Raw genomic sequence first — 17,206 nt, 5'->3', positions numbered from 1 at the left:
TTAATAATAATCTGCTAATTCTCTTCTTTCAAACGAGACCAACCGTAGGTCTGTATTCCCAAGAATTCATGAGTTTTCATATGTAGGCTCAAAAAGGGCTGCGCCACTTAAGAGGTTAAGCTTATTTCTATAGCGCTTTTACAGTTTTGCATCATTGTTGCAGAAAACACAAAATAAACAGACAACAAATATAGATTTAGTACAGTAGGAGTAATTGTAATATAAAAGTAGGGAAAATTATAAAATACTTTGTATGTAGAATAAATAAATGATATAATTGAATAAATAAATATAATTAGATAATATACAAAATTAGGAGAGCATTTCAAAACATTTTTCTGTTGATTATTGACTATTTATAGGTGTTTATGTGTTTAGGTAAAATGATCATTTTGTTTCATTCTACTAACTACTAACTACTGTAAACTACTAACACTATTTCTCCCAAATGCAAATAAAAATATTGTTTCTATTTGCATTTATTTGCAGAAAATGAAAACTGGAGAAACCGGTCAAAATAACAGAAAAGATGCTCTGTATTTTTTCAGACCTCAAATACTGCAAAGAAAACAAGTTCATATTCACTTTTAATACAACAGTAATTTTTTGTACATGTATTTAGGGAAAGTTAAAAAAAAACATTTTTTATGTGATAACCTTGATTTTTATCACAGTTTTCATGTGTCTTGTCATGCTGCCAGTCTTTCACACTGCTGTTGGATGACTTTGTGTCACTCCTGAGGTTTGATTTTGTTGAAATTCAACAGACACTGGACTGGAATGATCACAATACATTTAGAAATGCTGATTACATGAACATTTTAATTCTAAGGAGGAATTTCTAAGTCTAATGAAGTTTTCGAATTCGAGTAATACACAGTAATACAATTTTGCTTTCGGCTGATGTACCAAAGATGACATGACTAATAATAATTTTACCCAATAATACCAGAGCTTATATTATCATAGCTAAAGTCCATCTTGAATGAGTCTATTTCCACCATGTGTCTGCCAAATATGCAAATTCAAAGCTTCACACTGGAAAATCAAATCAAATTCTGACAGACAAAATCAAATCTCGCCCTATTTGCTGCTGAATATTGTGCTTCACTAGAGATGTGTTATGAATGCTCATGTTCTCCTGTTACAGCTCTGTTCGCCCCGCGCCTCTTTGCATCTCGACCCGGTCAGAAGAGCCCGACAGCACAGCAGTACGAGACCTCATCAGAGAAGAAAGAGAAGGAAGAGGGTGTAAACTACACCACAGTGGACTGGAGAGAGTTTCTGTGTAATACATGGCATCTGGAGCCCACACTACGGTAACACTCAAATCAACTAAACCTGACACAAATCACCAATGTACAGACGCTTGTGAAGTCATACAAACAAATGTATCTATAATGCTTAATACTTCTATGTGTTTAATAGCAATAGTGAATTGATGTATCATGAACTCTTTGAACCGTTTCAGGCTGATCTCATGGACGGGCCGTAAGATTGATCCCGTAGGAGTGGACTATATCCTGCAAAAACTGGGATTTCATCACGCCAGGACCACCATTCCCAAGTGGCTGCAAAGAGGAGTGATGGACCCTCTGGATAAAGTTCTGTCTGTTCTCATCAAGAAACTTGGCACAGCGCTGCAGGACGAGAAAGAGAAGAGAGGTCAAAGAGACAAAGACGAGCATTAACTCACACTTCAGTGTATTAACACATTTCCGCTTTCTGGAGCCATCTTTGTGAATTTCTTTTTTATACTCTGTCAAAAGCACTGGATTTATTGCGACTACTGTACAACAAACACACATCACAGTCACTGCTATACTGTGTGAACATTGTTTGCTCATATGGCCATAGCTCTTGAATTGACTGAAAGTGTTTTATCGGGAGTGTTTTGATTTCCAGACAGGGTTGAATGATTGCTGCTGAATGCCGTTTTGGGGCTTTTTAACACACATTAAATGCACTTACACTAACATAATACCAGTGATCTTAAGCTACAGTATGCAGGTTTTGCTCTTGGCATCAGTTTACAGGATTTGAAAGTAGCGAGTATCAAAGCACCCTGTGTTTTTTTTCCCTGAGGTGAATTACTGCTGAATGTTGCCAATCAGAGTTTTTACATAGTTTTATTTAATATTTTAAGATCAAATGATACAGGTACTCCTCTGGAGGTCAAGTGTTGAACGTTGTAAAGTTAACTAGAAGTGTACATTTTCTTAAACTTTTACTTTGAGAGTGACCAAATTTTCTGAACACATTTTGGGAGATGATTATAAAGGTATGGCACATATAATCTATACCTGTGGATGAAATCACAACCCCAGAATGTGCAGTGTAATGTGAACTAGCCTATACAGCAAGACTCTTTAACTTAAATAGACAAAAGATGTGTAAATATCTTCAATGCGTAAGCTGTTACCCATGTTAGGCCTGTGGTGATAGTGTCATTTTCTTATCTTTTTTTTGCTGTATATACAATAGACCATTGTATACAGAGGTAAATATGTTCAATGTGCTGATTTCTTAACTGAATAAAATCATTACTACTAAAAGAAATGATTACAGGTGACTTTGAACTTTTACTCCTAACCATGTATGTTCCTCATGCGTTTCACATATGACTTGCTAACACTTTACTATAAGGTTGTATATGTTAACATTAATGTATGAGCTATCATGAACTAACAATGAACGATTCTTCCATAGTAAATGCTGAAATTAACATAAACTAATACATAAAAAAAACATGTTTAATGGACAATGAACTAACGAACAAACATGCTGATAAAGCATATTTAACATATGGCTATATTGTTAGTTCATTTTATCTAGTGCATTTACTAATGTTAACAAATACAACATTATTGTAAAGTGTAACTGACAAATCTTGGCTTAGATGAAAAGAATATGTGACCAGGAATCAAGATGATCAACTTCACAGTCACTGCTTTTTTTATACACATTGCAGAATAGAACCAATGTAAACTCTCTTAGCTTTTGTAGTCTTTTTGACAATGAAATAATCTCTAACAAATTCAAATGAACTACTTTGTGTATAAAATAGGCAAACTGTACCGTTCACAGTATACACAGCAGAATTAAGGCCAGTTGCATAAACTATTTAGACTAGTCTTACAAGTTAGTCGTCTCATTCTTTTCTTCAAGACAGGTCATAGCTTCTTAAAGTCAGTTACATAAAAAATAGATTGGTCTAATTGAAATCTGAAAAGACTGTTTGGTCCTAAATAATCTCTAGTCAGTGAGACAAGTTGTTAAAACGCAGTCTCAATTTATCGGCTAAATTTTTGCAACTGGCCCCTGGGCTTAAGACTAGTTCCAGACTTAAATGAAGTTTGAGCGGTCTTAACTGAAAATAAGTTGCCCTGACATATGTTAACATATGTCAGTGCCTTTGTTGTGTCTCAAGATGCACATCATTTTAATTAAAGCGACTTAAATAGCCTAAATTAACAAAGGCATATAGTCCTAGTTTAGGGTAGTCCTGGTCTATGAAACCGGGCCAAAGCGTTTGATATGTGTCTGCAGTATGCCAATTTTATGTACTCATGCATAATAACCCAGTCCTAAATTTTGTGATCAACCATGCTACCATAAAATTCAGCTTGCAAAAGATTTTTACACAAAACTGAACATTTTAATCAAATTTGTTTCAGAGATGGTCACTAACCGAATTAAATGGCCATATTAATATTCCAAACACAACCACTGTGGCAAGCACTCGTGCTTAATACATTTATCCATTATCTCAACTGGTTTGCAAATAGATTTTACAATAATGTGGAAATGAAATTTAAATGTTAAGATGTGACTATGGATGGATAATTTCCACGTTAACCCTGGCTGGCTGTTGTATAAACTCATTCAGGGTTTCACAACTCAATGTTTTTTAATAATAAAGCAAAGAAATGTTTGGAAATAATACTTTTTGTTCAAAAAGCCAAGCATTAGAGGTGCAATTTCGTGTAGCAAGTTTCACTTAAATGCCGTTGCATTTTTAGCATCTGAACTCCAAAAAGGACACAAAAGACATGCTTCAAAATGCTTTATTTCTTGCAAGTATCACAAGAAGACCTGTCATGATTTCCTCTTAAAACTCTGAATAGGTAGATTTCACAGGCTCATTTAACAACTCTAATATTCTGGTTACGGAAACTCAAAAAAAATGAGCTACAAAAATGAACTGTGCTACAAAAAAATGTGCTGCTCTATAGTTAACAGACTATAAAAATGTAATTCAAGGGCTACTCATAGTGTCTTATTAAAGATACCACTTGTTAAAACAAAATAAAACAAAAAAAAGCGACTCCTGGCACCTGTTACAAACAACAAATCCAGTATTATTATAATTTTGGTCTTTCATATACATTTCCATATACATATCTACTGTTTAAAAAATACACAAACATCTACGCCAAGATTCAAAAGGTGAAAATGTTTCAAGTTTGGCATCTGTAATGCTGTTGATTCAAGGTGTTCCAGCTGTCGGCTCTGCGTGCGATGCACATGCACCCAATTGTGTCTCATACACATGAGAGTGAAACACAGGGAGAGAAGAACCCGATTTTTGGTGGCTCTAAGAAACTCTACAGTGTTAAACACACTTCCCTGATCAGACACGTACAGTGCTTTCAGTTTGGGAGAACAGTCACGGCGACGTCCATATCACTGAATCATTTATGGTGTGGCTGAGGGAAAGGGGGCGGAGTTAGTGGGAGGAAACACATGTTCAATAGTTCTACATCCCACTACACCTCTGTGGCCTTTTTGCGACCCCTCTTTTTAGGAGCAGGTTTGCTGGTGGTTTTAGATTCTGCTCTGCCGGTTGTTTTGGGCTCGGCTCTGCTTCTGTACTTGGGTTTGGTGGATGAGGTCAGTTCAGAGATGGGGGTGTTCTCAGTAGGGCTCTCTGCCTGGGTCCGGATATCAGAGTCTTCATGTTCCTGGCAGCAGAGCTGGCCTGCGAGCGGGTGCGTTCGCAGCGCCCCCTCCTGGTGAGCCTTGCAAAAGGAGTTGGGGCACAGCTGGCAGAAAGCATCAGAGTTCTTTCCACAGACGTCACAGTGGTGCCAAGGGCAGTCCCAACGACCTGCGAGACAACAGGAGTTTCAATTACATTCAAACACCTCATTTCTTCACAAAAAATTTAAATGGTAAATTGATGATATATACGGATAGATATTTTTGACTTTGCCAGTAAAAACATCTATTTTTATTTCTATGTGCACCTTGTTTGGAAATTTGTGAGACAACAAACTTAAGCTCTTACCAAATGGTCTCTTGGTGCGGTCCAGACAGGAAAGGTGATAGGCTTTGGTGCAGCCCTTTTTATCACACAGAACCAGCTCTCCTCCATCACCACAACGGAAACACTCATCCTCTGACTTCTTGCCTTCATTCCGGGCCCTCTTCCTTTTGGGCTTCTTCTTCTGATGCTTGGCTTTGGGCTCAGAAGTATGGCCATTCTGAAGTTGAAGGGGTAAAAAGAACGCTCAAGTTTTTTTTTACCAACATGCACTGTAATCCAGTGTTTTCTGCCGACACAATTTCAGCACAAGGATCCAAGAAACCAAAACGGTACAAGAATTGGATAAAATATAACTGCAAGCAGCAAAGCAGTAAAATATGCATGATAAGGGGTTCAGGAAAACCACTTACAGAATCGTAAATGTCTATTTTTGACCAATAGATGGCACAGTTGAGGTGATCAGGATGTTGTGACCAGGATGTTGTGACAATTACACTGGCAGTGTTTTGACAACACAAAGCATTTCTTTTTTAGAAATGTTGTCTTTTAACCACTAGGGGCCGACAAAGAAACATCTTCAACTTTAACTTTAGCAGGTGGTGCTGTGCTGAAACTGCATGTATGCTGCGGTGATACTTGTAATGACAAGTTTTGATTTGATAAAGCATTGTGAAAATATGTCCATATTGCCTTGTTTGCCAAAGAATTTGACGACACAGTATACAGAAAATGGATTAGTCAAAAAGGGATCCTCCACCCCAAAATGAAAATTCTGTCATGAATAACTTTCCTTAAAGTGGTTGCAAACCTATATAAATTTCTTTGTTCTGTGGAACACAAAGAAAGATATTTTGAAAAATGTTAGCAACTGACATTTCTGGGACACCCTTGACTACCATAGTAGAAAAAATTAAAATGGTAGTCAAAGGTGCCCCAGAACTGCTTGCTGTCCTAAATTCTTCAAAATATGTTATTTTGTGTTTAACAAAACAAAAAACTATTCAGAGGCTGAAAAGTTCCCATGCCAGAACATGCAAATCTGAACGAGCGAAGCAATCGGAGAAAAAAAACATTTTTGCTTCAAGGACAAAAGTTGAACATAAACATGAGCATCAAAGTGAAATTTTGTTGGTGGTACTGGAGGGTTTAAATTAGTGCTGTCAATCGATTAAAAAAATTAATCTGATTAATCACACATTTTTTCTGTGATTAATCACGATTAATCGCACACAACAATTATATTTTAAAATATACTTTTACATTTTAATAATTTCACATTTAATCTTCAAATTGATGTAGAAACAACATATTTCTTTAACAGCATCATTTTATGAAAGCTAACATTTTGATATTAGTATTGTAACTGATGTCTCTATTAAATTGATTATTTTAACATTAATTATAGCCATTCAACAGTATAATTGAGAGCTCATGTAGGAAATTGAAGGACACTTTACAGTCTTTAATGCTAAATTATAAATTAAATGCAGAAGAATTCTCATTAAAGCTATAAAATCACATTGATTTCTTCTTTTATTTCGTTCTTTGATTAACATTAGTGACAGGAGTCACAGCAGCACGTTTAAGGACATGGCCCCTTTAAGAGCTGTCTCAGTACACAGATCCGACCGTCACCGCACTCCCATTTTCACAACTCTTTGCATTCATTTAAGATTTTATTTTACACTTTGAAGTCTGTGCTTAAGAAAATGCTAGACAAAACGGGCTTTCTGACATAATCTTGTGTGGTTTTATTCATTCAAGCACGAAAGAGAACTTAACACGGATGCGCTGTCTGACAGAGATTCACCGACGCAGCCTTCAGCCCGTGACTGTTTACGCCAGACTGGACCTCTCGTTGCGTTTTGCCGTGTCCCACAGTTTAGAAGCTGTCTATCTTCATTGAACGCGTCAAAGCCGTTTCAAATCGCGCTTAAGTGGTTTAAAACCCTGTACACGAATAAGAGCGTGATTACATAATGTAACGCTAGACAAAGGATGTCAAAACAAACGGATGCTGCGTTAATTGCGATAAATATTTTCTTACGCGTTTATTTGAAAAAATTAATCGCATGCGTTAACGTTGTCAGCCCTAGTTTAAATTAAGAAAAATTACAAAATTCAGCACAAATGGTGACCAATCAGAAAATCTTAATAGACTGATAGCATGGTAACCCTTTGTGGCTTGACCCCTTAATAAATGACATGAGCTCACCTTGGGTCTGTCACCTAGGAAACCACTACAGTTGGGCGCTCCACAGCGGCACACGGTTTTTTCATTCCCCAAACAGTCCAGATTATAATTAAAAGTGAGTTCAGTTCCTGAAGACAACACACAAATTAACTTATAAATTATAAATTGCATTTCTAAATATAGATTTCATTGAATTATAAACGAACAAATAAATGAATCTTTGAAATGTTCAGCATTCAAGCTCACCAGCAGGGATGTCACACACAGCAAACAGGCCCACACGTGTGTCTCCGTTAACAGACCATTTCTGAGTCTCACAGTTGGGCTGACAGCTGTGGTTCATGAAACGAGAGTAGTTCCCTTTGGGACCTGCATCTATAATCCGATCCTACACAAACACACACACACACACACGTTCATACTCATGGCAGAAGTTTCACAATCTGTCAGTGCTCTCTATAGGAGCATCTGTAGCGCTGTGACCTGTTGTGTCACTCATTGCCATCAAGTGGCACTCCCCGACACAACACTGTTGTCTGGCTCAGCTGCAGGGGTTCAAACACGTGAGCATGAACGCTGTACAGGAGGAGTGTGTGCTGCATGTGTAAACACACCTCAGCTTTATTTACCTTGTCAATCGTGAGCATATAAAAGTGTGTGATGTCATTCTCCTGAGCATATTTGATTCTGGCTCTGCACTCCTCTTCATCAATGAGTTCACCCACATATTCATTCACAAACTCGCCCTGTAGACACAAATAACCAATCAGCTCACTGGTGCACAAACAGCAACCAATCAGCAATCATAATGACGTAAATCTCCTTTATTACTGACTTTCTTAATGTCTCTCATAGACAGCAGGCCCCAGCCTTTGCCCGCGGTGCGGATGATCTTGGTTTCGGGGTAGAGGCGCTTGGTGAAGTCCTGATTCTGGCAGCGTTCTCCAGCAGGACACACCTGAGGATGGCACTCGTACAGCAGCATGCGGTTCAGACACTCGGATTCGAAGCTGCAGGGTCGCTCGTCCGATGGCTTACAGTTACATTTGGGGATCTCGGAGATGTCTGCAGTGTAGACCTGCACTCGCCCGCAGGGCTTGTTTACCTGAAATCACCCGACTTGGTCAGTGAGGTTAATATAATATGCACATTCTTAAAGGGGTCATATGACACGGCTAAAATGAATATTATCGTTTGTTTTAGATGTAATGCAATGTGTTTACACGATTTAAGGTTCCAAATCGCTGTATTTTCCACATACCGTGCATGTTTGTATCTTCTCTTTGCCCCGCCTCTCTGAAACGCACTGATTTTTAACAAAGCTCATCGCTCTGAAAAGCGAGGTGTGCTATGATTGGCCAGTTAACCAGTGCATAGTGATTGGTCGAATACTGCAAGCGTGACGGAAATGTAACACTTCTTACCATATTTGGAACATCAGGTTCAAAGCAATTGTACTGACAGGTACGCCCACCTTACTTGCGTATACATTTTGGCGGTCTTAGTCAAATCATACCACGAACTGACGTAGATTTGTGGGGGTGTGGTTACACGAGGCGTTTCAGGCAGGTCTGGGTGAGCATTCGCTTTTAGATAGAATGCATCATTTTTGTTCCGACACTTTCATTTTTGCAATTTTACGTGTCTAAAACATGCATGGACAACTTATAACACACCAAAGACACAGAAAAACACGTGTTCGCACCATATGACCCCTTTAACAGTAATGTTCACAATCAAGGTACCTTGATGTATTTAAATGGAGGAGGTTTTTTGTTGTTCTCTTGGGCTTCTTTGGCCTCTCTCTCCATCTTGAGATCGTTAAAACGAGTTTCAGCCTCCAACAGGGCTGGACAGATAAACACAAAGGAAGCATTTAATGACAACTGAATGAGCTGGTATGCAAATGAGCGAGACAAAACGAGTATGGAATTTGATGTCTTTACCATTTTTAAAAACCTTGCCGATGCCGTTTTGCTGATACTTGCTTCCACGGTCTCCCTCCATGTAAGGGAACACTCTGCCCTGATGGGTCCAGAAGTAGTCTTTAGAGCCAAAGAAAAACACCGGGAACTCCCCGATCTCATGCCGCAGGTGCTGGATGTTTGTGGGGATGTTCTTGGGGTGACGGATCTCTGCGGGCCACCATCTAGAAATCAAAATGACATCAAACGTCAGTGTGGGACAATGAGCTCATGATACTACACATTTTGAAGAATATAGTGAGATCTTTCTCACCAATGTTACTACAAACTATTAATGGTTACTTAAGAGACTTAATGTCTGAATCTGACCTGTAGTTCCCCAGTTTGACCCAGATGATGTCTCTGTACTTGGGTTTCTTTCCCAAGCGGCAGTCATTACAGAACCAGCTGCCGTCAGGCATTGCAATGTTCAGACAGTCAGGGTGAAATGCAGCCGGACAAGACTCGCAGCACAGCAGTCTGCCACCTTGAAACCACAAACATATGCATGTTTTTATTAGACAAAAGCACTCAGAGCATGTAAAAACTTTAATAATCACAGTAGAAGTGGTACCTTTAGAGCAGATGAAGCACCAGCTGACGTTGACATGGGAGTGGTGACTGTAGCCCTTCTTAGCCCTGAAGTGGTTTGTGCACACAATGGCAGTAGAGGATAGCATCTCACTACCTGCGGCAACGCACAGATCTCCTGCATGATAGGCCACGGGACAGCGCAAACAACGCATCATCTTACCTGCAAGGAGACAATTGAGAAAATGCTTTGTTTACACCACAGACTAGTTTACAAACCCAGGATGGTGCAAAAACAAACTCATTTTTAAAATGCATGTCGCAAAATAAGCATAGTAAATTAAAAAAAAATTTTTTTGCAATTGAATAAAATGAAATCAAGATATTTTAAATGAATCATAGCAAAGCTCAAAAGGTGGTTTGAAACGCTGAAATCGATTACCTTTGGTGGCTCTTGCAGATCCGCGGCAGCTGAGGCAGGTGTGCAAGGGGCAGCGAAAGCCTCGGTTCTCAAAGACGGTCAGATCGCTCAACCGCACACAGGCCTCGTGATAGAACCGGCCGCAGTGAAGCACACAACAGCGCCGCACTTCTCCTTCGGACTTCTTACAGGAGAAACACACGTGTGCACCTGTGAAGAGAGATAGAGAGATGAAGTTCCCACAGCTCACACTAAAGAGATCAACATTAACTGTGTATGTATCTTACCTGAGGTACAAGGGTTGCAGAGCACCTTTCCTGCCGATCTGTCCAGTCCGATACATTCCAGGTGATATGAGCCGCAGCACTGTCCCTCACATGTCACCAGATCCTCACCTGTCTGCTCACACACCTGTGCACACACAAACACATCAGAGACACACAGCTATGCAGCAGGCAACACACTTAACAGATAGAGGATACTCACCAGGCATACGCTCTCTTTCTTGGCTCCGGGTGTGCGCTCTGTCTTTTTTGAGGTATGTGATTCATCTATGCTGTCACTGGGAGAATCGGGTCTGTGCTCACACACCGAACCCTAAAACACGTTCATATTACAAGAACTTGGAATTAATAACAGTTTACATTTACAGTCACAATTACATGCGATTGCAAACCAAATCGAAACATATTGGTAGAGAATCAGACAATCCAGAATCCAGTACTACTCACCTCTGACTCAGGAGATGATGGGCGGTTCTTTTTAGACGAGACAGGAAGTGATTGCCTGCCTGACTCCTGTTTCCGCTTCCTGACGCGTTTGACCTTGGCAGGAGATTCCTCCACTGAGAAACACATTCAAAAACCCAATTTAAGAGATAAGATGGAAAAGCAAGGCCCAAAAAGAAACAGAGATGTTCTAGGCATTTATTTTTGTTGTAGATTTACTTGGGGCTTTTTTAGACCGTTTCCTTTGATCATCAGATTTCTGTTTCCTCCTCCTCTGTGTCGTGACCGCAGCCTCATCTGATTGTGTCTTCTGACAACATATAAAAACAAAAAGCATTTAACACAAAATCAAACTTGTCCTTTTTTGTAAGTCATCTGCTCTCATTTTGTACCTTTTGGCCTTGACCTTTTGTTTTTTTCGGTTCGTTTTCGAGCTTGCTTTTCTTTCTGGGCTGGGGCGCAACATCCTCCTTTGACTCTCTTACACGTTTAGAGCCTTTCTTCTTTCCTGTAAGAAGCGGTCAGAACGCAGACTCATTTAATACCTTTACAATGTATGCTTTGCATTTTCCTGCCATTAAACTTTTCCACCAACAACTGAAAAGCTACAACTAATAAAGAAACCACCCACATACCTTTAGAAGCCGTATCGTCTTTATCCTTCAAGAGTTTTGGGCTTAGTGCTGATAACTTCAAATCTGCTGTCATAAAAACACACAAAAAATGACTGCAAGAACCAAAATGTGTTTTATTAAGGACATTCAAAGCATAATACTTTAGTAATTGCTTGTGGTTAATAACTGAAGGTCAAATATAGCAAACAAACCACAGATGCCGGTTATTTATATAAGCTACATCAAATTTGAATACCAATAATTTAGCAAACTAACCAGGGGATCTGAACAAACCCCCAACCTAGCCTATGACTCACCTGAAGGCGCAGGAGTACCAGACTGTGTGTTTAAAGTGTCAGAGAGACTGACACCTGCTTTGACCTTCCTCTTCTTCACTGAGTTTGGCGCTGCTGGAAACTTTTGCTTAAGCAGTCTTGGTTTTCTCTGAGGAGCTTGAGCCTGAAGGTCCAAGTCAATGCAGAGTTTGTCCTTCACACAGACAACATTAAAAGACGAAATAAGATCAAATTAGGAACTTTTACAAACTACCACAGAAACAGAAATAATCATATTCGACCATGACAAAAAACACACTTTTTTCCGGGACGTCTGTTTCCTTGCCTTCGTCTTTCTTTTCTTCTGGGGTTCAAGTGTCTCTGGTGCAGTGCAGGGATCCTACGACACAAAGCGATATGAAACATCTCTCAACCCTCATAACTTTATAAAATGATGGTTATCTTTCACAATAATGGTTACCTGAACAGTAGACTTAGTGATAGAGATGTCTTTCTCAGAAGCAGGTGCTGTCTTTATCCACACCGCTGTGGTGCGCGGTTTGCCACGATCCCTTTCTACTGAGGTTTTAGGTGCTTTTTTGGGCAGGGCGGTTTTACCTGCTGAAGTGCTGCTGTCTGTGGGAGGGCAAAGGGGGTCGGTGGTAGGTTTTGAGGAGCTGGGACTGGACTGGGTGGAGTCTGGGGGAGTGAGGCTGACAAGCTCCTGAGACTCATTCTGGTCTTGCTTTGGTCCCTGATTTTGTTGCGCTTGAAGCTCCTGTAGCATGTGAGGGTTAAACTGAGCTTTGCCCTCTTCATACACAAAACTGAATTTGGCCAGTCGCTCCTCTATATGCAGACCCAATGCTTCTGTCGCCTGGGAAATGCCCGTCTCCCACTGCTCCCGGATCTTACGAGGAATTGAGCGCTGAAGAGAGAATCAACCAGCCGTGAGGCTCATAATACTTGCATATGGCCAAACTGTTTTAAAGGAATAGTTCACCCCAAAATTAAAATTCTGTCATCATTTACTCACCCTCTTGTCATTTCGAACCTTTATGACTTTCTTTCTTCCGCAGAACACAAAAGAAGATATTTTGAAGAATGTCGGTACCCGAACAGCGCTGGCCCCCATTCACCTTTATAGTATGGACACAAAACCAATGCAATGGGGGCCAGTTAACGACATTCTTCAAAATATCTTCTTTTGTGTTCTGCGGAAGAAAGTCATACAGGTTTGAAATGACGTGAGGGTGAGTAAATAACATCATTCTTATTTTTGGGTGAACTATCTCTTGCAATCCCATAATATTAACTTACCTTATTTCCACCAGTTTCACTCTGTAGTTTCTTTCCACGGCTAAGTGAGTGATACTGGTCTTTTCCTGAGAAGGTGACCATGCTCTTCTCAAAAACGTATCCTCTCTCTGGGGCATTTCCAAAGTACTGCACATGATACAACAATCCTGTGCGGCTAGTAACTGCGACAAAACAAAAATCATAAAATTGAGAAATTCACTTTGTACAGATGATACATTTCTCATGCTGTCCTGTTGAAAGTGAATTGTGAAGTCCTGCTCTCTATTCATGTTATCTCAGGGTCACGCTTGTGTAAATATAATGTTCACAGGTTTCACTGTGCTCTCCCTATCCATATCAACCCTGTTTAAGTGCTGGGATTGACACGGTAAAGACACTCTTTTCTCGCTTTACAACTATTGGCACTCCTATACATTACAAACACGTAAGTGTTTTCAAATAGATCCAGAACTTACCTTTCGACCTAAAGTGCACATCAAACTCTGGGTCTGTAGTGATCATGCATGGCCACCATGGGTATCCAGACACCTTGGTCCAGATAATGTCTCCCACGGAGTACTGCACATGGGGCTGTGCGTCTGTATCCTTCATTTTCACATCATCCACAACCTGTGCAACATTACTCAGCTCGCACTCCGTCACCGTCTGCTGAATGACAGAAAAAACTGTTATCAAAATGTATAATATTCTGAGAAATGTCTTGTGGTTTTATGTCCATACAATGGAAGTCAATGGGGTCCGATGTTGTTTGGTTACCAACATTTTTCAAAAAAATCATCTTTTGTGTTCTGCAGATAATTGGAAGTCAAACGAATTTTGAATGACATGAGGGCGAGTAAATTATTAGACATTTTTCATTTTTGGATGATACCTGGACAGGGGTGGGAGTTACAGTAGCAGGAATCTCACAGTCATCCATTTCATTAGACTCAGTTGGACGAACACATGGTTCGCTGGTGAGATCATGTGACTTTGGGGTGCTGTGCAGTAGAGGAGATGTATCTGATCTCAAAGTAGAGGCTAAAATGGGGCGCCTCCGATTTGGTGGGGTTCTCTTCCTCACAAGCCCCCTCTTCTTCTTTCTCCTATCGCTCGTGGCCGTTGGAGAGACCAGAACATCATTTGATATTCTCAGCGGTGCATCCGTGTGCTCCGTCACCTCCCCTGCAAAACCTTCTTCATAACGGCTCGATTTTACAACGCATTTAGTAATTTTAAAAGTGAGTTCAGGAGAGGCACTGGACTTCCTCGGAGGGCTGGCGTGCTGAGGCACAGGCTCCACCCCCTTGAGAAGGGACTGTGCAGCTGTGGCGGCACAAAGTTTGGGGATTTTGTCCTGATCGCCATTTAACAAGCGAGAAGTCAAGTCCTTCAGCCGCTCGTGGCTGTGATTATGAGCGTGATTGTGAGTGCTGATCATCTGTAGAACACTTTCTTGAGGTGTAGCTGCCAGCTGGGTGGCAACTTTATCCATAAGCATGGTGGGGTCAGCGCTGCCGTCACCCCGTCCCTTGCATCCGCCGGGTGAATCAGAGGGCTGCTTCATGGTGGTTGGACTCCTTGGCTCGGGCATTGCAGGCAGTGATCTCCCCTTATTGTCTGTCATTACTAACCAGGGGCCTAAAAAACACACAAAGAGATATATACATTAGAAACATTCATTAAAATGATAGTTCACCCAAAAATGACAATTCTGTCACTCACCCTCTTGTCATTTCAAACCTTTATGACTGGCTTTCTTCCGCAAAAGAAGATATTTTGAAGAAAGTTGGTAACCAAACAGCACTGGCCCCCATTCCCTTCTATTGTATGGACACAAAACCAATGCAAGTTAATGGAGGCCATTAACAACATTCTTCAAAATATCTTCTTTTGTGTTCTGTGGAAGGAAAATAGTCATACGGGTTTGAAATGGCAAGAGGGTGAGTAAATTATATCTTTTTTTTATTTCTGGGTGAACTATCACTTCAAGTTAGTAAGCCTAGCATATTTCATCAAAACTGTGAAAGTACAAAATACAAGCCAGTATTATCAAAAATAAATATATTATATTTATATTATCAAATAAAAGAAAGAAAACACCTGAAAATGCTTAAACCAACCACCATCCATTCACATATTAGACAGTATGATAACAAATATGGTAAATGTGACTCGATGTTATTAATGTGGTCATATGGTCAATATGCACCTGTGGCAAATGCTGCTCTTAAAAAGACACACACTCAAAAAAACTCCCTATACGTAAAGTCTTCATCCATGTGCTCGGTGATACAATGTTACTAAACTTAAATGGCTCATTCAGTTATGCCGAAAACGTAGTTTGGAGAACTTCACGCTTATTGGTTTGGTCGCGCGTTAAAATGGCTACCGCGGGAGCGAGCGAGTGGGTGGTCAGCCGCTTTCATTCAAATCAATGAAACGATGGGCCCGACGCCACATCTTCAAAATAATCCTGAAATAAAACATCATATGAATTGCACTATAGCCAAACGAACAACTTCATCTTGAAATCAAACAAACGTACCGTTTATCGAGTTACGCCACGCACCATGGCAGAAGATGAACCCATAACGTTACCAACGTCCGAATTACAACATTTAACTTAACTAAAGCGTTTCAGAAAAGAAGGACTGTTCAAATGCAAATGAATGAGCCGTCCTAAACAAGTACCGGTTATCGCGCAATTGTCATTCAAAACGAGCAGTCAGGATGCCTCGTTAACATCAGTGAAGGGAGATTATGGATGAGGCAGCTTCCAGTGATGGACTCGTTTAGCTATTCCTTCAGCTCAATGAAAAATGTAATTTATACACCAAACGAATCTACGAGCACCTAACGTTATATGTTCTCGGTTAAAAATGTTCACTACCCTAGAGGTCAAATAGGACTAAGAAAATATATGTATCCAGTAGAGTTAAAGTTCACCAAGCCAACTAGGGTAGGGCCAGATCTCATAAAGTAACAGTGAGAGCTAATATAGTGTTAGCAAACAGATGATTCACCAAAAAACAAGCAAAATGCTCATGCTGACCTTTACATTTCTATACTATTTAATGTCTTATGTTAATCTCTGAATTGGTGTCTGGGTTTGGGATTCACACTAGCTGCAGAGCACACTTGTAGTAATTCACTGAAATAATTCTCTAAATGTGGCTGACAAACTAAAAGCTTAGCCAGTTAGCTAGTGAGGCACAGCTGCATCAGCCTGTGACAATAAAACGAATCCTTTATCCATGAGAGAAAATCTGTAATATTCCAACCGGCGCAAATTGAGACTATAGTCCTCCTTAATTATAATGTGCCACGATTTATTCTGTGCGAAAATAAACCTGTTTGCAGCATCTCCATTACTCCCGAGCAGTATTAAGAGGCTTGCGGGAAACTCTCTCATCCCAATCAGCGCCAAAAATACTCACATCCGATTGGCTGACACTCGACGCACAATTCAACCGGTCTTTTCAAATATCACTTTCTTCACGGATATCTCTCCGCCGAACATCTTCACACGTTTCCCTGGCGTACTCCAAACTTCATCGCGGTGTTGTAATTCAAGCTAAACGCGTTCGGTTCTGAAATCATCTGTTTTTGTTTTTATCTCGAAAAATGGCTAAGCGAGGCAGATCACTGCTCGAGGAACTGAGCGGAGAAGGGCTATTCTCACCATGTGACGTCAGATGAAGAGGGCGGGAATTCGCTGTCTGGTTGCCAGTTGCACACAGAAAAGCCCATCTTTGCTTCGTTGTAGGATTTTAAACAGTCACATTATCTTTCACATGAATGTTTATAGCTATTACGCAATTATTTCGTGTTACAAAAGGTCTGTGGAAATAGTTGTATTATTCTGTGGATAATGAGATTTGGTCGCATGGTCGGGTTTCAACTTTAGA

General features: G+C 40.2%; 2 protein-coding genes across 18 annotated transcripts in view; one reads left to right on the top strand and one right to left on the bottom strand.

Moving 5' to 3' along the window:
• kiaa1109 (KIAA1109 ortholog) overlaps window positions 1-2,586 on the top strand; it is a 55,009-nt gene extending 52,423 nt beyond the window's left edge. For all 11 annotated transcript variants that reach the window (XM_057341822.1, XM_057341829.1, XM_057341828.1 and 8 more), the window contains 2 exons: window positions 1,151-1,319; window positions 1,472-2,586. In XM_057341822.1, the coding sequence (XP_057197805.1) occupies window positions 1,151-1,319; window positions 1,472-1,691 (389 nt within the window). In that variant the 3' untranslated portion in view covers window positions 1,692-2,586. The remainder of the gene's footprint in view (window positions 1-1,150; window positions 1,320-1,471) is intronic.
• A 1,471-nt stretch (window positions 2,587-4,057) lies between these two features.
• On the bottom strand, window positions 4,058-16,954 carry nsd2 (nuclear receptor binding SET domain protein 2). 7 transcript variants are annotated; one of them, XM_057341710.1, is made up of 24 exons: window positions 16,649-16,729; window positions 14,188-14,936; window positions 13,772-13,964; window positions 13,317-13,477; window positions 12,478-12,924; window positions 12,316-12,396; window positions 12,039-12,210; window positions 11,743-11,808; window positions 11,500-11,615; window positions 11,327-11,417; window positions 11,111-11,223; window positions 10,866-10,976; window positions 10,667-10,790; window positions 10,401-10,589; window positions 10,002-10,181; window positions 9,758-9,914; window positions 9,410-9,612; window positions 9,209-9,312; window positions 8,299-8,568; window positions 8,093-8,209; window positions 7,710-7,851; window positions 7,485-7,591; window positions 5,291-5,486; window positions 4,058-5,110 (listed from the first exon to the last, which is right to left on the bottom strand). In XM_057341710.1, exons 1-24 carry the CDS (start codon window positions 16,665-16,667, stop codon window positions 4,770-4,772), a joined length of 4,449 nt encoding a protein of 1,482 aa, XP_057197693.1. In that variant the 5' UTR covers window positions 16,668-16,729; the 3' UTR covers window positions 4,058-4,769. The 7 variants fall into 7 exon arrangements, with proteins under 7 accessions (XP_057197693.1, XP_057197694.1, XP_057197691.1 ...); XM_057341711.1 differs by having other exon boundaries at window positions 11,743-11,805; XM_057341708.1 differs by lacking the exon at window positions 16,649-16,729 and adding an exon at window positions 16,736-16,954 and having other exon boundaries at window positions 9,758-10,181.
• Window positions 16,955-17,206: the final 252 nt, after the last annotated feature.

Source organism: Triplophysa rosa, linkage group LG9 (genome assembly GCF_024868665.1).
Source record: "Triplophysa rosa linkage group LG9, Trosa_1v2, whole genome shotgun sequence".
In the NCBI taxonomy this organism is placed as follows: domain Eukaryota; kingdom Metazoa; phylum Chordata; class Actinopteri; order Cypriniformes; family Nemacheilidae; genus Triplophysa; species Triplophysa rosa.
Note: the sequence above shows the minus strand (reverse complement) of the source record. Positions and strands in the feature narration are given on the sequence as shown.

Excerpts from the sequence above, each read along its gene's own strand:
- nsd2 (XM_057341705.1), bottom strand. Across the intron at positions 12,925-13,316 it reads GTGAAACTGGTGGAAATAAG|CGCTCAATTCCTCGTAAGAT; the intron begins GTAAGTTAATAT and ends TTCTCTCTTCAG. Across the intron at positions 5,111-5,290 it reads CCGCACCAAGAGACCATTTG|GTCGTTGGGACTGCCCTTGG; the intron begins GTAAGAGCTTAA and ends GTTGTCTCGCAG.